Raw genomic sequence first — 22,842 nt, 5'->3', positions numbered from 1 at the left:
ATTTTTTTTTATAAATTTGCTAATGTGATAATTATGAGATGAATCCTCAGAGTTGTTTTAATTCTTATTTCACTAGGTATTGATGATTTTAAGCCTTTTTGAAAATATAGATGATAGCTTATATTTTTTCTGTTGAAAACTGCTTGTTTATATCCTTTGACTATCATTTAAAAATGTTCTGCATTCTCATACATTTCAATTAGTTCCTTATATATCTTAGAAATCAGTCTTTTATTGGAGAAATTATTACAAAGATTTTTCCTATTGCTTCTCTTCTAATTTTTATTGCATTTGTTTTTACTTATGCCAAATCTTTTTAATTTCATGTAATCAAAACTATCCATTTTATTTTCTGTGATTCTTTTTCTTATTTGGTCACAAACTCTTCTCCTATTCATAGATCTAAGTAATTTCTTTCTTGCTCCTATAATTTGTTTATGATGTTGCCCTTTGTGTATAAATAACATATTCATTTGGAACTATTATTGGTATATGGTGTGAATTATTGGTCTGTTCTTAGTTTTTCAGTTTTTCCAACAATTTGTTTTTTTTTTTAACCAAAAAGTGTGTCCTTGATCCAGTAGCTAAGATCTTTGGATTTACCAAAAATGAGCTAACTATGCTTCTTTGCTTCATTATATTGTGTACCAAATCTAATTTATTGATCAACTTTTCTATTTTTAATCAGTATAAAATTGTTTTGATGATTACGACTTTGTAGTATAATTTGATATTTAGTACTGATAGGCCCTCTTCTTGCTCATTACTTTTTCATTTACTCCCTTAAGATTCTTTACTTTTTGTTCCTCATGTTATCCCCACTCTATCATTAATCTTCAACTTCTCCCTGTCTATTGGTTCCTAACTTACCAGCTACAAATATTCCAAGGTCTCTCATCCTCAAAAAATCTTTTATTTTATCATTTCATTACTGCTATATATTTCCTTTCCTTTATGTCTAAATTCTTTGAGAAGGTCATATACCCATGATGGTGAACCTATGGGACATGTGCCAAAAAGGGCATGCAGAGCCTTCTCTGTGGTAACGCGAGCTGTTGCTAGCCAGAGTTCCTTACTAGAAAGGCAGAAGGACTTGAGGAAGCTGCTCCCTTTACTCTCTCCAACATGCTGATGACATTTTTTCACTTAACTGTCCCTCTGCCCAACAGCCCAATGGTGCTGGTCTCTTCCTAAACACAAGCTGGAGCTTTCTCTCCTTGGCCAACATTTCTGGTCTTATCTTTTTTGGATATCACTTGCAGCTGGCTGTGCTGGGCCTGCTGTCACTTGGGAACCTGGAACTAAAGAAGTACTATGTGTTTCAGAAATATTTTTGTAATTAGGATAACCAAGTGATATCTCTTTCTCTCTAAATTTACTTATAAATAATTATAGTTTAGTATGCGATCTCCAAGATTAATTGTTAATCATTATAAAACATTCACTCACTCTAGGCATCTCCCATTCCAATAAGTTCAGAAGAGAGTAGAGAGTCCTTAATTTAAAACATAAGGCATGTCTCCCTGATGTTAAAAGCAGATCTGAAAGTACTGCTCTTCATATACCAAAAAGGAAAGGTAGATCAGTGGTGGCAGAATCTAATGTGGTAATTTAAATATATCATTGATAAGAGGAAGATTGATGGCTAATTCCTTTGCATTTATTTGTGTGTAATTTGAATCTGTTGCTAAATTTTACATTTGATAGTTATTTTCTTTGGATAGAAAATATAAGAAAAAAGGAATTGAGGGTGTACTGTGAAGAAGGGGAGACAAAAGAACTTTTTTGAAAGTGAAGAGGGGTGGTTAGATAGATTAATAGATTGAATAGCAGGATGGATTGAAGATGTCTGTTTTTAGGCATATAACAATACAAGTAGAGGTGCTGGTAAGTTATAGAGATAGAATCATATGGTCTGTGAGCTTGAGGGTCAATGGGGGATTGGGACCTTAGCTCCATCTGCATGAACTCCATCAACTTTTCTTCAAAGGGGCAAATTTTCTCCAAAAGTTCATTTCTTTCAAGACCATGGTTTTCCTTTCAAACTTAGCCACTTTGAGGAAAAAGAAAAGTGGTTACCAAGCTCAATTACAGAAGTTAGACATACCTGAAAGCGGCTTAACAACAAGAAAATACCAGAGAATGGCAATAAGAGATATCAGTGAGGACCTGATTTATAACATCATTTTCTGAAGAATGGTGGTTAATAATAATAAATAGTTTTTATTGGGAAAAGAGGCTTGACAAGGAAACTGAAGGGAATTCTTATGTCAGCACAGGTATCTTACTTGTGAGAAGGGCTGAATGAAGCAAGGTCATCTAAGGAGAAAGAGGTCACCTGTGGGTGAGTCAAGAGCTAGATTTCTGAGTTAAAAAGGACATTTTTTCACTTTACCTGTCCCTCTGCCCAGCAGCCCAATGGTGCTGGTCTCTTCCTAAACACAAGCCGGAGCTTTCTCTCCTTGGCCAACATTTCTGGTCATCCAGGGGCAAAGCTGAAATTAGATATGTCATTGTAGAAAGACATCTTAAGTTGGAGTTAGGAAGTCTTTCTGTGAAAATATCTTGTACTTCGAGGGAGCACAATAGGAAATTTGTATTAACAGAATGTCAGAATAATTTCTTTTGACAGGAGGTATCTGAGTTTGAAAAACATCCTTAGAGGGTAAACTTTCATATTTGCCAAGGCCTTGAATGATATTTCGCTTGGAATCACCTGGCGAACTTGTTTATTAAAAAATAAAAAGAAATGATTTGGTATTAAAGTGGTTGCCATAGGATGTATAAAGGGGAAGAACCAAGAGTGACTAATAGGTGTTTTAACAACCAGATCTTGGAAAAAAATGTATATATAATATTATAAAAGTTAATCTGCCTTGTGAACATTTTCTCCAAATCTCTTTCCTAATTCCAGATATAAAACATTAAATCAAGCCCTGGTTTATAACATTTACTTATTTTTGAGGTGAAAAAGGTAAAAATCAACTCTTGAACTAATATGGGCTGGTTCCAGCACACAGCTAGAAGAACCCCACTGACTTGGCAGTTGATAGGAAAGTTCCACTAAAGAGGTAGAAAATTCTCAGTAAAGCATTCCTACCTGGGATGAAAGAATGTGAGCTAAGGAATGTGTTTTCCCTAAATCAAGCCTTTTGATCTGACTGAATAGGCCTAATTAAAGGTTTTTAAATCTTAAAATAATTCTTCCAAATGTTTATCTAACTAGGTGGAGCCTGGGAGGAGGATGAGAACCTAAGGTCCTCATTCAAGAAAAGTCAAAGGCTTGGTCATTTATCTTTTTGAATATGTCAAAGGATGTAGAAGATGATAAAATGCAAATCTTTCTCCTAGAGCATTTTCTCATCTGATCTAACTCAGGAAAGCAAGTAGTTAAGGTATAATGTTTTGACTTTAATCTAACTTTGGACAAATAGGGAGTGAGTGTAGGGAGGAATGGGGTTTAGAAATCCTATAAACTGGTATTTTGAATTCAATGCTTTGGCATCTCTGAGCATTCAAACTGGAGATGTCTCCCTTTCAAAAGGTATAATAAATTGCTGTCTTGTGCTTCAATCTCCTGACTCCATGCTGTTCTTATGTGAGTGGGGCATCCTTTGTTCTGACTTCCCATCCCACACACTGCAGTGAAGGAAGTAGATCAGGTTAGATTAGAATGAATGGGTTTACAGTGAGACAAGAAATAAAATAGCATCTACTTGAAAGTGATCCGCTGCAGCCTCCACCAAATTTTGAACAGGTAATGAATATGGTATGTTGCCAAAGGACACTTTTCCAGAAAGATTCTACCTCATCTATCTCTAGAATATGCTTTAATATATGGACTAAAGAAGCACAATAAGAAAATCCAGAGATTTGAAGACAAAAGGTCATAGGAAATATGTTGAAAATGGGCCCATAAATAAAATCACTTGATCTATGAAGATGGAAGCAAGACCAAGAGAATATAGGTAGTAAGATTGTGATACAATATTTCTATTTTAACAACAGAAATATATAAGTATTATTAACATGTTATAATTTTATATTGGATGGACACACAAATTACAAGTACACTCAAAAGAGGGGTATAGAATTTATATGAGAGAAGCTGAATTCCAAATAATCTGCACTGGGAAATTAAAATGAGGCTTGGGATGGAGGTCATCCTATAGCCACAAAAGAGTAATTGTTTTATCATGTTAAATGAAAATTTGAGATAAAAAGAATGCCATTGAGATGCAGAGAAGTAGAACTATTATTTTCTTTTTACAAATATGGACTAGAAGCCTATATATACATATACATACACACACACATATGTGTATATATATATATACACATATGTGTGTGTGTGTGTTAAATGGGCTTGAGAGAAAAATTATCATCTGGTTCAGAGGAAGCTAATGTCAAGTAGCCAGTTAGTAGGAAGCAAGTAAATGGTATGTGTTCAAAGGAGAAATCAGCAGTTATAATGGCAATTAAATGTGTTTGGCTGTGACTTTTTTAATAGTTTCTGCAGCATAATAGTTTTGGTTTATAGTTTCTTTCACTATTAATAAATAGTCCATCAAGTTTTTTTCCTACTATATATGTATATAGATATACACTACATATATTTATACGATTATATATTTTATAGTATATTAAACTTACATATACATATACAAATTTATGTTTTGTGTAGAAAGTGCAAATGTGAAAGAGGGAGGGGACACAAGTAAAAGGGGGAAGAGGGGCACAGAGACAGACCCAGAGACTCACAGAGAGAACGAGCTAGAGAGAGAAAACAAATGAGGAAATGCGTATGGGAAAATAGGTTTTTTCAGTTTTATCAATAAATACTATTGCATAAACTGGGGCATGGCCTCAGAGTTAAATGATTAATGACAGAAGTTGCCATTTTTTCAAACAATGAAGAAATATAAAAACCTGCCCCTTGATTATTCTTAAATTGAAGATGAAAATCAATAAGAAAAATAAGGATGAGAATGAATGAGGAATATGCAGAAAAATGGATGATGGCTACATGTAGCATGGCTGATACTAAACTATTGAGAAAAGATGTTGTTTTCTTAATAGAATGCAAGTTTTTGGAGAACATTATGCATTCCATTTTTGTCTTGGTATCCCAGGGCCCTAGGATAATGCCTAGCACATGAGGCACTTAAAATACTTATTGATTGATCTTACACAAGAATCTATTTAGTGGTTCAAATACACCTGCTCAAACTTCCCTTTTAGTAATCTCAACACTTTAAAGTAATTGATGGCTGGACTTTTTAATCTAGAGGAAAAATTTATGTGGTACAAATCAAATGAAAGCCATAAGTCATGGTCTTAGGATCCTCTCAGTATGTAAATTATTTTATTGCCAAATTAGTAAAGAAAGAGTAGAATGGGCAGTATGGGGAATATGGGCCTATGATATTTGTTTCATGAATTTTAAGAATGATAGATGCTTTAATTCCTATTTCATTATTTAAGTAGATTGTTGTTGTTCAGTTGTTCATTTGTGTCTGACTCTTTGTGGATCCATTTCCATAATGTCCATGGAGTTTTCTTGGCAAAGATACTAGAGTGATCTGCCATTCCCTTCTTTAATGGATTATGGTAAACAATGGTTAAAATACTTGCCCCAAAACAGTTAGATAGAAAGCATTGGAAGGAGATCTGAACTCAGGTCTTTCTGACTCCAGGCCCAGCACTTTATCCACTGAGTCATCTAACTGCCTCTATTTAAACATATCGATCTGTTTAAATACAAATATATGCCTTCTTGCAAAATTATTTCAATGTCACCTTCTCCTTGAAGTCTTTCCTTCATAACCAACCACCTTTACTAATTATGCCTCTCAGAAAATTTAAAATAGTTTATTTAATATTTCTATGATCAGTTATCATATAGTGTTCCACATTATAGTGATATGTTTGTATCTTAATCTCCTACCAGTCTCTATAATGTTGGAGCTGTCTAACCTAACTTTGTATCTTTTTTAACACTTAAAACAATGTGTTCTGTATATATACAGAAGGCAATGAATAAATTTTCACTGAATTGATTTGAATTAAGTTTCTTGTTACCTAAACCTTAAATGACCTTTGGCTATTTAAAGAATTCTCATTTTTGAGTCTAATTATTCACTTGCGAATGAAATAAATTTTTGATCTTTTAAATTCCAGTGCTTTATTACCATCAATTGCAATTAATTTTGATTTTGAAAGTTATTTCAATTATTGATTCTCAATAAAATGCACAAAATCATGCCTTCAAATAATTATTACTGCTCTTCCATTTCCACTATGCATTTTTCCAACATACTTAATTTTCAGCCTACTAACTCTGAACTGAGTATCAATGTTAAGGGATACTTTTAAGGAACTTTCTTCATATGAAAATTTCTAACATTTTTCAAAGATACACCCAAGGCCATTGATTCTGAAAGAAGCCCTGAACATCATGTACAAAATTAATATATTTACTAAATTATCTTTGTACAAATAGAGGAACTTCATCCTTTCTCATTTCACAACCATCTGGGTAACTTAGAGTAAACTTAGTATTTTTGAGCCTACATTTTTATAGGGAAAAGCTATATGCAATAATTTTGCTCCAGACGCATAACATGAATCTTCAATAACATCTAAAAAAAGGATATTTTATTCATTTAGTCATCCCTATCCACTTTCATTCACATGATCCTCAAAAAACATATTTCCTCCCTTGGTGTCTTTCATTTTTCCCAAATGTCCTACAACAGTTATTAACTCTCATTATACAGTCATTAATATACATCATCATTGTCTCTAACCATCTTTGGGAAGAGTTAGCTTCCCACAAATAAGGTTTATCCTTGGTATCAGGTCTAGAGCCTGACTGATTGATTTTAGGCAGTGTATATATTTCTTCCTCATTTCCCCACTAATTTATCAACCAAGATAATCAATTACCAAGCCTTAGATTATATCAGAAAAAGTCTTCACTGATCCTTTTAAGCCACAAGGCATATTATTAGACTTGTGCTATTCAACCCAAACCAGTGCTTTTGCATTTTCAGATTGCTACAGTCCTTAACTAATTTAACACTATCTCAAATATTATATAACAGAAGAAGCTTAAAAAGGGATTTGAAAAGATGTTAATTAAGACTTTAATGATAATCATAATAGTTCACATTTATATGGTCTATGAAGCACTTGATATAAAATATTTCATTAAATTACTCTGTGAGGTATTCCCCATTCATAGATCAGAGGTTGGGGTGGTTATTAATTGACTTAGTTACACTGCTATAAAGTAAAAGAATATGGTCTCAAACTCAGGTCTCTTGACTTCAAATCCAGGGTTCTCTTTAAAGTAACTGTGTCCATGTAGTTGAGATATAGAGCATTCTCTATGTTGATATAAAAACTCCTATAAACAAACTATCACTAATTATCTTGTTGTTCAGGGACACAGAAGTAGAATGTGTAAATTAGAATAGAAAATTACCTTTCTCTTTTAATTTTAACAGTTAGGTCATCATCATTATGACTAGAATCATCATATTTTCAAAATCCATATTTTTCTTTTTGTCCTCTGGAAGTCCCTACAATTAAGACTCCTCTTTTTATCTATGGAAAGGCAAATTTCCTTAATTGACTTTGCCAGTGTTATAAAAATTGGGAAATGAAGACTAAGCTCTTTATAAAGCCAAAGACAAGTTTAGGTTTAAGAGACAAGATGAAGAAAAACAATCTATAAATGTAAGGCATGGAGAATGTGTCCATTTGAGGAAAAACATTTTTAAATATCACTTATGAGAGGAAATGTGATATTATAGACAGAGAATTGGTTTTGTTGTCAGGAAAGACCGGTTTTGAGGCTTAACTTTGATGTAGAGTGTCTCTGTTAAATTGGGAAAGTGAATTAAGTTCTCAGAATCACAAATAACTCCCTAACACTACAAGTTAGAAACTACAAGATCTGCATTGGTAGAAGGAATGTCCTTATTGAGAATTCTCTACACCAATGAAATTACAAGTCTAGAGAACCATTAATTCCAAAAAAGAAAGGGGAAAAATTAGGGGTGGCTTATTAATAAAACAAAGAACCATTTCCCACAATATTTTAATATTTCCATATTGCAACAGCTTTAAGTTTTGGCAAAAAAAAACCTTAGACAACTATCATCAATGTATAACTGGACTCATAAGATAAGAAACTTGCCACATACTTTACTCAAGGAAAGGGTTATGTCTGTCTCCATGAGTGAAGGGAGTTAACTCTACTGATGAAATTACAAATCTTTGAAGTCTGTTATCTTCTTTCTTTTCTTCTCAAATTTCATTTCTCTGTGTATTTTTGCATTGTGACTATTCCCATGTCTCTCTTTTAGATCTTAAGACATTAGCAAAATTGCTCAAGGGCCAAGGAAGAATACTTTTTACAAGGAAAGTAGCACCACAATTGATTATTAGAAGTATTTTTCCACCAAAACTTTGAATAAATGTGTATATGTGGTAAAAAATATTGCACTGCTAGAAAATAAAATACAAGAAGGGATGATGCATGGTAAAAATTTCTTTGTTAGAAAATTTGAAATAAAAGATGGTAGGTAATCTGTTCCATTTTGATACTTTATAGTTGACTGCTTTATCAATATATATTTAAACGTGTAATGAAAATGAACTTATGCCACTTAGTCAAATTTATTTGTTTATATTTTTAACCTTTCCAGATTTTTCAGTTTTTAAATTGCTGAAAAGCCAAAAATATTTCTCAGATTTATTCAGACTGTTAAAGAAAAAAATGCACATAGAACATTAAGTAGTTGCTCAAATGTTACTAAGCAATAAAATACTATTATAAAGTGGCATCTTGCTATGTCTCTATTACATCTTCAGCACTAAAATTAATTTATGATCAGTCATCAATTCATTTACATGTCATTTTTATGCTAAATCTTTCCTTGCTGATAAATGCATATCCCTAAATCCATTAAGCTTGAGTAAAGTCTGTGCTTTACAATATGACCCTGCTAATTGTGGCATTACCATTTTTATGAGATACAAAAACTAGCAATTCTCCATTTTCTGAGCATATATTTAATCTACAAACCACATTTACTCTTAAATGCAATTCGTCTAATTGTCTGTAAAATAAAATCTAAGATATATATATATATATATATATATATATATATATATATATGAACAAATCAATGCAAATATTGGCTTTTGCCTTGGTCAATGAATTAACTTAGGTAGATCTTTTCTAATCTATAGAAGTTGTATTCTGTTCAAATATATTGCACATGTTCCCATTTCTATTCTATTCAATTCAGAAAAGGAATATATTATGCATAAAATAGGCAAATAGATATTTTCTTTAATACTTTATTTACATAGGTGAAAACACATTAAATAACTTTTATGCTTTTTTTGACTTTAGAAATTAAAATCACTATACATAGAATATTGAATATTTAAAACATTTCAAAGTCATTATTTCTTTGGAAAAGTAATTTAATTGGTATTTGGTGATGATGGTAATGCCATGGAATTTTTATTATTTGAAATTTTCCTAATTTTTTGTAGTAATTTCCATTTTTCAGGTCTTAGTTTTTAGGAGCTAAGGCTCTAAAAGTTATGCACCTTAGCTTCAAGGAAAACTTCTAGATTTTATAGATTAAGAGTTAAGTAGTAGAGTTTTTATTTGTTTCCTTTATTAGTGAGTACTTTAGTCTCCAGCTACACTGCTGGAGTAAAATCTCATGGGATATAAATTAAGATATAATAGTTTAAGTAAATAAAACCCAACTCCTGAAATGGTCTTAAGGAATGCTGATAAGTTATATTTTTTGAAATTAGGTTATTATTTTTGAACCTAGTACTAAATCTGAAGTAAGCAAAAGTACTTTTGACTTTCTTTGAAAAGATCTATTCATAAGTATTATTTCAATATTTTTTGTTGCACTGATGAATAAGGTAAAGGTAAAATTAAAAATCTATATTTGAAAATTTGAGAACATAAATTTGTGATTTTTTTTTATTTTTAGCAATTTGAAAACTGAAAAATATAGAAAGATTAAAAAGGAAACAAATTTGACTAAGTGGCATGAATTAATTTTCATTATATGTTTAAATTTTTTGAGTAGCAGAATAGGTTTCATAATCTCACAAATAAATGTGAAAGAATAATAACTAGATGAAAGCACAAATGAGTTAGTAATTATTTTTTCAATGCTATACCTTAAATATATTTTAAAACTTATTTCTGTAACCATTTTTAAGCAGTTGAATTTAGTTATATAATCTTACTGAGGTTACCATCCTCTTCAGGGGAGTTCATTTAGAAATGTGGCAACTGATATTTTTCTATTTGATTTACCTTTCTCTTGCTTCATGAACCACCATCTCAAATAATGAAGTATCATTCACAGACAAATAGTATTAAGATACAAAAATATTTATACTTATATATCATCTTATGCAAATAGCTTTGATACCATGGATTTTCCCTAATACAGAAGCTTCATGAAAGCAATAGAGATAAGAAATATTGTGTATAATATGATATAGTCTTTTTAATCCCAGCCAGAATTGGTTAGGTTTTGACTGATTCTGGTCGGTTTGGGAGCTCCTGGGTGTCCTTTCTCACTTGAATGTCCTGTTTTAAGAGGATACTCATTAAGTTAATAATAATGAAAATAAAAAAGATACTATGGAAGTTTAACTAAAATTACCCAATTACCCCAAAGACATACATAATTGCAGAGTCAAAGCTATCTTAGATTGAGATAAAAAAGTTTTCTTTGTGGGCACTTAACATCTTAAAATAAATGTAAACCAAATGGAAATGGTGTGTATTTTTATTGCCTCCCTCAGTTAGCATTGTTAAACTAAATCTTAAGTGTCTGAAGGAAACAGAGGCACTTTAGCACATAACTTATTAGCATACTACTTTTTCTAATATTAAAATTTCATAGAATATATGTAACCAGAAGTTCTTTTTCCCTTTGTGAATGAAAATACTTAATAGCAAGGTGAATTCTAGGCTCACCAGTTAAGACTTTAATCATATCTTCCCTATAAATTTATTGTAGAAAGAAGCAAGGAAAATATGTAATCTAAATAACTTGAAATTGTATAACTAACTGCATTTTTCTAACAAGACATAATCCTATTTATAAAATAAACTGATCTTGAGCAATATACCAGAATGCTCCATTATGTTATAGATAACAGTAATTAAAGTAAATTCAGGTAGAAAACCAGGATTTGTTTTCTTAGCTGTCACTTCTTCATTTGAATGAATGCCAAGTTATATTAATTTTAGTAAAAATGCATTTTCCTCATTCTGGTCACATTTGAAAATCTTGCATGATGCTAACAAACGAACATGTAAATTTTCAAAATGACAGAGTCCTGATTTATAGATATATCATTCATTTCCACCATTAATGATATGCAACAAAAGAGAGACATGTTAAGCTGATTTCTAAAATTTATTTACTTTTGCATTATCATTGTAAACCCTTTCCCACATTTCTAAAGGAAAGGTTTCAGAGATATCAGGGAAATATGCAAAATTATGCAAAATTATAACTGAAGGAGATTAGGCTAGACATTCAAAGTAGCTTAGCCAACTAGTGACTAATAAGTCACCCCATCTGAATTCCAAGATTTAAACTTTAACTCTGGAATCTTCATTTGGAGCTGGTTTCAAAATCACAGTAGTAGAGCTGCAGTTCTTAAATCTTAATCAAGTTGGCAAGTAGGCTGGCCTTAGCGCAAGAAGACAAACAGAAAAGTGGGACAGTGCATTGCACGCTATTTAATTCAACAAGGGATGCCAAAGCAAAATTATAGATACTGACACTTCATCACTGTCACATTCTAGGTTCCCTCAGTGGAAGTTTCAATGTATTTTCAGAACTGCAATACCCAGATAAGGGTATAAAATCTTTTGAACTTGAAAGCATGTGTAATTAAAATAAATTTAAGTAGAACATTTTAAATGTCCTCTTAGTGTAAGGACATTCTAAATACAAAAATTAGTGGATCTCTGTGAAGATTGAACATGTGTAATATTTGTTTTTATGTAGAAGACATTTTCAATGCTAAGGAAAGGATTCATTACTTAAGGACAAAAACAATATATATTCACATATGTTTTCTATCTTTACCATATATTCAAGTTTGGCTTAAATCTGTTTTTAAAGTAACTTTAAATATACATTTTTAGAGCATTTTAACTCTCCAAGCAAATTTTGATAAACTCTGTTGCAACTTCTTATGCTATAAATAGAATAAGAAGTTAAGGAGAAAATGAAATAATTATTTTTCTCTTAAGTAAAAAAATTGTTGAATCAACTAATGTCAAGTGTAATTATACATTTTATCTATTGTATAATACTATCTTGTGCTCTCCTTTAGAAGCTTAGTTTATGAAGTCTGTTTTTCTTATTTTTATCAGTAAATATTTTTACTGAATGAAATATCAAGCACTTTAAAATTGCATTCACTTTGCGTGTTGCTCCTGATATACAAACTATATTACTTCTAAAAGTCAATTTTTTCAATTTAATAGATCTGAACTTTTGAAAAACTCTGATATAATTGTGTCTTCTTTTCATATCTTTAAAGCTTTTTAAAATTCATGAATTTTCTTATCATTTTGCAACAAAGAAAAAATATTTCCAAATCTCTTTTAGACATATTAAAATATTACAGAAATAGAATGAAATAAATCTTGCTAAACATATTTGATTCATTATACATTTAAATATTATAAGTAGGTCAATTATTTCTGATAAATCAATTGTTACCTGTCATAGAACTGTCTAGATTGTCCATACTGGATCCTGGAGTCTGATCTTGACCTCTCAGGGGCCTAGTAATTTCTAATGCTTCTTCCTCCTCTTCATCATCATTGTCATCATTGTCATCCTCATCATCATCCTCATCATCCTCCTCCTCATCATCATCATCTGGAATATCTGTCTCCAAATCTGAAATCAGGGTTCCAGAAACATAACCTAATGGTGGAACTGGGGGCTGAGGAGGTTGTGTATTGCTTTGGATGTGCCTATAAAAAGGGGGGAAAGGCATCTTTTATAAATTACATATTTTAAATTATAAAAACATGTTAGTCTTCCTAATTATCATAGCTTGGTTCTTAAAGTCTCTGTAAAGTCTCAATAACTATTTCTTTCATTTTCATCCTAAACTATGTATTTTAAAACTTATTCTAGCAGCTAAGTGGAACATTTGGCATAGTGCTGGGCCTAGAGTTAGGAAATCCTGGGTTCAAATACAGCATCTGACAATTACTGGTTGTGTGACTCTGAGTAATTTAACTTGTTTGCCTCAGTTGCTTAATTATAATATGTGGATATAGTAACTACTTTCCAGGATTATAGCAAGGAAAAAATGAGATAATATTTGCAAAATGTTCAGCACATGCCTGGCACACAATAGGTTCCTAATAAGTGTCTGTTACCTTTCATACCCTTATGAAAAAAAATAAACTAGGTTACAGAAATATACAGCATCCAAGGAGTCTCCAAATAATGGGCCAGTATTATGGTATGGTAGAAAGTACAACTGGAAGTGATCAGGAGCTGTAGATTCTAGTTTTGTTATACATTAACTAGTTGCAAGCCCTATCTAGGTCTTAGTTGCTTTATTGTAAAATAAGAGAATTAGTATGGAAGATTGCAAAGTTTGGTTGGAACTCAAAAATCCTACAACTTATGGATGTCTATAAATCTATTCTCAAATCTCTCCATCACCTCTAAAATTCTCTCCCTTGGGATCCTTCCTAGCCATGTAGTTTCATTCTTCCCTCTATGCTCATGATTATGAAATAAATATATCTGGTTTCTGTTTCTCCCCTAGTTCACAAGTAATTCTTTTCATCCTTTCCTTCACATATCTATTGAGCTGTCCTAGAACCCTCAAACTCAACACGTTCAAAATGGAACCTGTTCTATCCTGAAAACTATTTTGTCTTCCATCTGCCCTGTTTCAAAAGCAATGTATCTGGAACTTGATCAGATGCAGGAATGAGAGGTGAAAATGGTTGAATTTAGAAATCAAAATGGGAAGGAGCTCAATTATAGTTCCCTGGTGATATTTTTAAGGACATCAGTAAGTAACTAGAATGCTAGTTATTGTGGTGTGGCAGTGATCTGGGACTACCTTGGATGTTATGAATTTAGCAGAAAAGAAAAAAGGGCAATAGTGAACATAACAATATGGATTGGAGTAAATGACCATTTTCAATTTTTGATTTCCTTCTTTTGATGTCATTATGACCCTAGTGTAGGAAGTAAGTAAGGGAGAGAGTAAATTGTATCGACTAGCTTTAAGAGGAAAGGAGGAGAATTTGGAAACAAGAAAGGCAATATTACTTAAGAACCTGGGTCTTAGTTTCACACCATCTTTTTTTTTAATAATTCCATTTATTCATTCATTCATTTGTTTATTTGTTTATTTTAAGCCTTTACTTTCTGCCTTGGAGCCAATTGGCTCCAAGGCAGAAGAGTGGTAAGGGCTAGGCAATGGGGGTTAAGTGACTTGCCCAGGGTCACACAGCTGGGAAGTGTCTGAAGCCAGATTTGAACCTAGGACCTCCCTTTTCTAGGCCTGGCTCTCAATCCACTAAGCTACCCAGCTGCCCCCTCACACCATCTTTAATAGCCTTCATTAGTTTTTGGAATGATAACCTCAATTAACTAAATAATGACAGAATAAAATAGTAATCAGTGGCAATGTTAATTGGAATCAAAATCTCTTTAATTTTTTTCTTCAGAAAGTTTTTAATACTGAAGCTGAAGGAGAAAAGAAAAGATGATTTGCAAGTGATTTAAAGATCTCTCACTCTTCTCTCTGTCTATGTTCTCTCTCTCTTTCTCTCTCTCTCTCTCTCTCTTTCTCTCTCTCTCTCTCTCTCTCTCTCTCTCTCTCTCTCTCTCTTTCTCTCTCTCTCTCTCGATTTTAGATAAAGATATCTAGATATTTGGTCTTTTCTCACAAGACAACATAGATTAAACAATGTACAACCTATAAACAGTATATCCCCAGGTAACCAAGGAGTGCTGCTTACTTTGTGACTTTGGGGAAGTCACTTCCTCCCGGTGGGGCTCAGTTTATTTATATATAAAATGAAGGGGTCAGTTTCCAGCATCATTTTTGTTTTAAAATCCCATGAACTGAAGCAAGGGGAAACAGTAGAGAAGTAAATGCAAACTAACTTTTGCCTTCCTAAACTCCAGGTCCAGATAATGACAGGTACTTAACTAATCTTTTAATGGATTCATTAGAGAAGCTTTTGCTAACCTTATGATTACTATTTCATAGCATAATTATGGAAGAGAAATTGGTTTCATGATTTTCTTGCCAAAATGGGGGATAATGATGATTGGAAATAGGGGTAGGGTAATGCAAAGGTGGAAACTATAGGAGGGTCTGTGTATGTGCATATCTCTCGATTTCTCTTTCTCCCTTTCTTGCTATATATATAATATATGTGCATATATATTATATGTAATATATATACACATACTTAAACACCCTTACATATATATAGATAGATCTATAGCTATATCTTTATGATTTTTTTTTCTTTGAGGAATTCAATCACTTTTTCCTCTATTTGAATTCAGGAAGGCACAAAGTATGTTCCCCATGAGTTTGGAGGATAAAAACCCCATATAAAAGTTCTTCATGGCTTTTTTCAGAGTTCTAAAAGTGTCTCCCATCTTTGATCCTAGAGAAATACACGTCAGCTTCAATTAAACAAGACAAATATGGTTCTGTTAATTGACATTTTAGGTGCTTTACTTTGAGTTATACTTCTAAGTTAAATTTTTAAATATTTGATATGTTTAAACATTTGATCATGAGACAAAAATGCAGATGACATAATTTATTTAAATGGAATGTCAATTTGTTTATCTCTGAGAAAAATTATACAAAGAACTCCAAAGAATTAGAAATTAGGGATTAATTTGCCAATATGAGAATTACAGCAACCATTAAGCTGCCTGAGCCTACAGAGGCAAGTGCACAATTAATATATCTACTTGAACTGACCTTCTACTTCCAATGCTTTACCAAATTCCTTGCCCAATAAAGAATGAAAAAGTCATTAACACAAAGATGTAAGAAAAAGCTGATATCTACATGTTTTTGTCTAGTTTTTGTTTTGACTAGAAATTTCTGAAGGCAGAGACTGTTAGGTTGAAAAACAAAAAATGGTTGTCTGCACCAGTGCCTAAAAAAGATGAGGAGAGTCTTTAGATAAAGTGAGGCATGGAAGAGTTATGACCTAGAGACATTGGATGTGTCTTCTCAGTGAAGTGGAAAACTCCCAATGAAGAAATTACTTTTCCAAATGCAGGCGAGTAACCAAAAAATATTTTGTTATGAATTAGCTAGGAAGGGTGAATGATAAGAGTATAAGATTATTCTGTGGTTGGAAACCTTGTTGACATTGAAGATGTTTGACTTTGAGATGACCTCAATAATAATAGGGAAGTTCAGAAGACAGGAGGGTTTGAAGGGAAAAAGTAATGAGTCCTATGTTGGACGTATTTACTATGAGATGCTTATAGTACATCCAACTCAACATGAAACTATAGATCAACATATAGATTAGGGCTAGCAACTACACAGAGATGAGAATTGAATCCATGGGAGCTGGCAGCATAAAATAAAAGGTCTGAGACAGAGCCTTCAGGAGTATCCACTATTTGTAATCATCAAAGAAGAATAATAGGTGATTGGAAAGAGAAAACAGGAGGAATGTCAGAAGAAAGCAATGCCATAAGGAACTAGAAAGGACTGAGTATCAATAAAGGAGGTTATGGGCATTGTCAGATGCTATAGAGAGATCAAGGAGGATCAGTATTGAGAAAATCCCATCAAAGGTATGAGTTCAACTCAGGTCTTACTGACTATAAAGCCAGTTTTCCATTCATAATGACATACTTAGCTCAGTTAATAGTTAATTCAGTTAATGTCTAGTTAATTAAAAACAAGGACTATGGATTTCTACGTTATTAGATTTTGCAGGCTGTGGAACTTAGCAAAGTACTCAGATTATTTTTGGCCAACATAATCTTTGATTTAGGTGGTGCTATATCTCTAAAAGAATATGAGGATTGATTTAATAGAATAAGGTGGCACAATCTAGCACTGGACTTAGAATCAGGCTGACCAGAGTTTAAACCCTAGGTATCATACCATGCTATTACTAGTCATGGGGTCATGAAAAGTCAGCCACAACTGAAAAAAATTATGGAAATAACAAGATTTGACACTATGTGGGGCAGCTACGTGCACTAGGCTTGGAATCATGAAGACTCATCTTCATGAGTTCTGTGTGACCTTGGTCAAATCACTTAGATGAGTGTTGGCAAAGGTTTTCAAGTTTGAATGCCCAGAGGGCAAACTCAAACTGTCTAGAGACCCACCACATTACCTGAGGGAGCTGATAGGGGAAGTGCTTTGGGCAGTTGGACAGAGGGACAGGGAATGCAAAAATGTCCTTGGGTGCTGGGAAGAGGGAGAACAGAGAACTTCTACATGCAAGGGGTAACACATGTGCTAATGCTTCGCCAACACTGACTTATCTGCCTCAGCTTCTTTGTCTATAAAACAAAATGAGCTGGAAAAGGAAAAAAAATCCTTCTCTACTACCTTTGCCAAGGAAACCCCAAAATAGGAAACCAAAAATAATAATATACGTGCAATGAGAATTTAATTCACTTGCCAGAAAGTTTATATGAACACTAAGATATCTTCTTGCTCTATTTTTCTATGACATTGAACTCAATATTGAATACACATAGCTAGTCTCTCCAGATCTTTATTTCCTCAACTGTAATATTTACCATGTTTGCTTTGTTATATCAAACTGATAGGCTCTGGTGAGTTCATCAAGGTGAGCCTGAAGCATGGGTTGCATCTCTTCACGTGGGGAGGGTGTTAGAGTTGCAGTGGACTGTTGTCCAAATGAGATGGCAGGTGATGAGGCCACTCCTCGAACAGGAGGTGTTGGGACTCGGTCATCATCTTCCTCTAGCTCATCCTCCATCCCTTGGTGTAAATATGTTTGAACTGGTAATGGTGGACACCAGCCATCACTGTCATAACTGAAATTAAAAAAAAAATAAAATAAAAATATTATCTTGAAAACAACCAAACTCTATCACTGTATTGATCTTGTCCCTTTATCATTGTGTTTACCTGCTAGTATTCAGATGTTTGGAAGGAAATATGAGGAAATTAAAAAAAAAAGCTGGCCTTGGAGTCAGGAAGAACCCATTGCCAGTCTTACTGTAAAAAAAAAAAAAGAAAGAAACAGAGCTGGCATAGAAAAAGGTTCAGAGAGATCCCTAGGTTGTAGTAAAACCTATAATATTCAAACCGTAAAAGGCCTAGGAGACTGATGGACAGTTTCTTGTCCTACAGACACTCATAATTGTTATGGGGATAATTTGAGGAAAGGTGTTTGGGATAAGGGAATTGAAAGGAGGATGTTGGAGACTTGGTAAATGGATAAATTAGGCTACAGGTAGGCTGGGATTAAAGGAGATTCAGGGTATAATAGGACTGAAGTCAGGAGTATAACACAGAAGGGAAACAGAGATCTTCTTGGGAGAAAGAAGTTAAACTAAACAGGCTAACACAGCAGGCTTACAGACTGGGACTTAGGCTCAAACACAAGTTGAAGGAAATAGACTAGACTGAAATTAACAAACAGGCTTTAGTTAATTTCACAGGAAGGGACCTATTTTGAAGTAACACCTTCCTTCAAGATGGATGCCCAGCTTCCCTCTAAACCCAGAATATGTTTTCTCTTTCCCTCTTTTTCCCTCTTGTTAGCTAACAGACAAATTACACTAAATAGGACTATTGAAACACAAAGGATTAATTTATTTGAAGGATGTTGTTAGGAAGGTGGATTAAAGGAAAGCGCTATCAGTTATCTCAGGAACCTCAAGTGGGGGAAGGGAAATAAAGATGGAATCTGAGTAAGGACCTGCCTTGCTCAGTTTTACAAAATCTATCTAAAGGGAATAAAGGTAATTTGATTAAATTATAAATAATGCTGTCAATTAAATAACTCTTCACAGATTTAACTCCTCTCTAATTTCTCTCCTTATAAACTCCACAGCCACTAAGGTAAGGGAGGGAAGGCAGGGTGGTATTAGGAAAGGAAGATATAAAGGGTCTATCTAAAATAATAATTTCTTAAGTAAATCTATCAATGCTAGGCTAAATTTCAATATTGAAGCTAGATAATCTAAGAGCTCGCTCATTGACTTCCTCCCTTCACAGAAGATCCAGTCAACTGCCTCTCCTCAAGATTCTAAAACCTCCAACAGCTTTTTGGAACTCAGCCAAAGCTAGAAAAAAAACTATAACCCCAAATTCTGTATACTACATAATATAGAGGTTTCTTTATCCAGATATAATGAAGACTCTGAATAGGTAACCTCACTCGCTAAGTGACAGCACCCAAATAGCAGATCTTTGACCTTGAATGATCCTCATTTCTACACAGAGTACAAACAACAACGGGCTGGGGCCTGTCCTCTTCAGGAGTAAAAAGGAGGGGGAAACTGAGCTTGATAGCACAAAAATTAGTTTTTAATCCCTTACAGTCTTAGAAATGATACTAAATATGAGTTCCAAGGCAGAAGAGAGGTAAGTGTTAGACAAACAGAATCAAATGACTGGCCCAGAGTCATATAGCTATGACATGTGTGAGATTAGATTTGAACTTTCTGTCTCTAGGCATGACTCCCTATTACTGAGCTACCTGGCAAGCCCAAATCTATCAGTGAGTCACCTCACTGCCAGTATATCATATCTTTGGTCCTTGTTTGACAGCTGTATGCTTGGAAGTTAAGTAACTTGTGTTTGTGGGGGGGGGGTCGCTTTTTTTTCATTGATTAAGAAATTTTTCCATGGTTCATGTTCTTTCCCTCCCATCCTCCCACCCCCCTCCCACAGCCAATGTGCAGTTCTCTTGGGTTTTACATGTGTCATTGATCAAGACATATTTCATTATTATTGATATTTGCACTAGAGTGATTCTTTAGTCTACATCCCCAATCATATCCCCATTGACTCATTTCAATGTCCCCAAACAGTAGTTTTTCTTCTGTGTTTTTGCTCCTACAGTTCTTTCTCTAGATGTGGATAGTGTTCTTTCTCATAAGTCCTTCAGAAATGTTTTGGATCATCGCATTACTGCTGGTAGAGAAGTCCATTGTGTTCGATTATGCCACAGTGTTTCTGCCTCTGTGTATAAGGTTCTCCTGGTTCTGCTCCTTTCACCCTGCATCAATTCCTGGAGGTCATTCCAGCTCATATGGAATTCCTACAGTTCATTATTCCTTTTAGCACAATAGTATTCCATCACCAACTGATACAACAATTTGTTTAGCGATTCCCCAATAGATGGACATCCCCTCATTTTCCAAATATTTGCCACCACAAAGAGTGCAGCTATAAATATTTTTCTGCAAGTCTTTTTTCCTTATTATCTCTTTGAGGTATAAACCCTGCAATGGTATGGCTGGATCAAAGGGTAGGCATTTTTTAAAAAGCCCTTTGGGCATAGTTCCAAATTGCCATCTAGATTGGTTGGATCAATTCACAATTCCACCAGCAATGTATTAATGTCTGTATTTTGCCACATCCCCTCCAACATTTATTATTTCCTTTGCTGTCATGTTAGCCAATCTGCTAGGTGTGAAATGGTACCTCACAGTTGTTTTGATTTGCATTTCTGTAATTATAAGAGATTTAGAACACTTTTTCATTTGCTTATTGATAGTTTTGATTTATTTACTGAAAATTGCCTATTCATGTCCCTTGTCCATTTGGGGAATGGCTTGATTTTTTTATACAATTGATTTAGCTCCTTATATATTTGGTAACGAGACCTTTGTCAGAGATTTTTGTAATAAAGATTTTTTTTCCAAATGTGTTGCTTCCCTTCTAATTCTCATTTCATTGGTTTCTTTGTACAAAACCTTTTTAATTTAATGTAATCAAAACTATTTACATTATATAATTTTTTCTAACTCTTGCTTGGTCTTGAAATCTTTCCTTTCCCAAAGATCTGACAGGTATACTATTCTAGGTTCACCTAATTTACTTATATTTTCCTTCTTTATATTCAAATCATTCATGCATTCTGAGTTTATCTTGGTGTAGGGTATGAGATGTTGATCTAAACCTAATCTCTCTCATACTGTTTCCCAATTTTTCCAGCAGTTTTTGTCAAATGGTGGATTTCTTGGTAGTTTGATAGGTATGGCACTGAATAAGTAAATTAATTTGGGTAGGATTGTAATTTTTATTATGTTAGCTCATCCTATCCATGAGAAATTAATGTTTTTTCCGATTGTTTAGATCTAGTTTTAATTGTGTGGAAAGTGTTTTATAATTCCTGTGTTTGTCATGCCAAATAGATTCCGAAGTATTTTATATTGTCTAGGATAATTTTAAATGGAATTTGTCTTTCTAACTCTTGCTGCTGGGACATGTTGGAAATATATTGAGATGCTGATGATTTATGTGCATTTATTTTGTATCCTGCAACTTTGCTATAGTTGTTATTTCCACTAGCTTTTTAGTTGATTCCCTAGGATCCTTTAAGTAGACCATCATATCATCTGCAAAGAGTGATAGTTTAGTCTCCTCATTGCCTACTTTAATTCTTTCAGTTTCTTTTTTCTTTTCTAATTGCTACAGCTAGTGTTTCTAGTACTATGTTGAATAATAGAGGTGATAATGGGTACAAGGGTAAAAATATATATATATACACTCAGTGATATCAATTTTCCCCTTAGAATTGCATTGGCTGCATCCCATAAGTTTGGGTAAGATGTCTCATCATTGTCATTTTCTTCAATGAAATTATTGTTTCTGTGATTTGTTCTTTCACTAAAGTATTTTGGAGAATCATATTATTTAATTTCCAATTAGTTTTTGGTTTGCCTCTCCATGTATTCTTTTTTTTTTTTAAACCCTTGCACTTCAGTGTATTGTCTCATAGGTGGAAGATTGGTAAGGGTGGGCAATGGGGGTCAAGTGACTTGCCCAGGGTCACACAGCTGGGAAGTGGCTGAGGCCGGGTTTCAACCTAGGACCTCCTGTCTCTAGGCCTGTCTCTCCATGTATTCTTTTTTGTTTTTTTTAACATTTATTAATATTCATTTTTAACATGGTTACATGATTCATGCTCCTCCTTTCCCCTTCAACCCCCCCCCCACCCATGCGCATTTCCACTAGTTTTGTCATGTGGCCTTGATCAAGACCAATTTCCAAATTGTTGGTAGTTGCATTGGTGTGGTAGTTTCGAGTCCACACCCTCAATCAGGTCCGCCCCGACCCATGCGTTCAAGCAGTTGTTTTTCTTATATGTTTCCTCTCCTGCAGTCCTTCCTCTGAATGTGGGTAGCATCTTTACCATAACTCCCTCAGAATTGTCCTGGGTCATTGTATTGCTGCTGGTACAGAGGTCCATTACATTCGATTTTACCACAGAATGTCAGTCTCTGTGTATAGAGTTCTTCTGGCTCTGCTCCTTTTGCTCTGCATCAGTTCTCGGAGGTCTCTCCAGTTCGCCTGGAACTTCTCCAGTTTATTATTCCTTTTAGCACAATAGTATTCCATCACCCGCATATACCACAGTTTGTTCAGCCATTCCCCAATTGAAGGACATACCCTCCTTTTCCAATTTGTTGCCACCACAAAAAGCGCAGCTATGAATATTTTCGTACAAGTCTGTTTATCTATGATCTCTTTGGGGTACAAACCCAGCAATGGTAT

The 22,842-nt window shown here is 33.7% G+C and overlaps 1 protein-coding gene across 1 annotated transcript in view; it reads right to left on the bottom strand.

The window, feature by feature from the left end:
• Nucleotides 1–22,842, bottom strand: part of ROBO2 (roundabout guidance receptor 2) — a 773,029-nt gene that overhangs the window by 40,735 nt on the left and 709,452 nt on the right. Inside the window, exons 23-24 of the mRNA XM_044669246.1 lie at nt 17,883–18,143; nt 12,810–13,069 (exon numbers count right to left, since the gene is read on the bottom strand). Coding sequence (XP_044525181.1) covers nt 12,810–13,069; nt 17,883–18,143 — 521 coding nt within the window. The remainder of the gene's footprint in view (nt 1–12,809; nt 13,070–17,882; nt 18,144–22,842) is intronic.

The sequence above is a fragment of the Gracilinanus agilis genome, chromosome 3 (genome assembly GCF_016433145.1).
Source record: "Gracilinanus agilis isolate LMUSP501 chromosome 3, AgileGrace, whole genome shotgun sequence".
Classification (NCBI taxonomy): domain Eukaryota; kingdom Metazoa; phylum Chordata; class Mammalia; order Didelphimorphia; family Didelphidae; genus Gracilinanus; species Gracilinanus agilis.
Note: the sequence above shows the minus strand (reverse complement) of the source record. Positions and strands in the feature narration are given on the sequence as shown.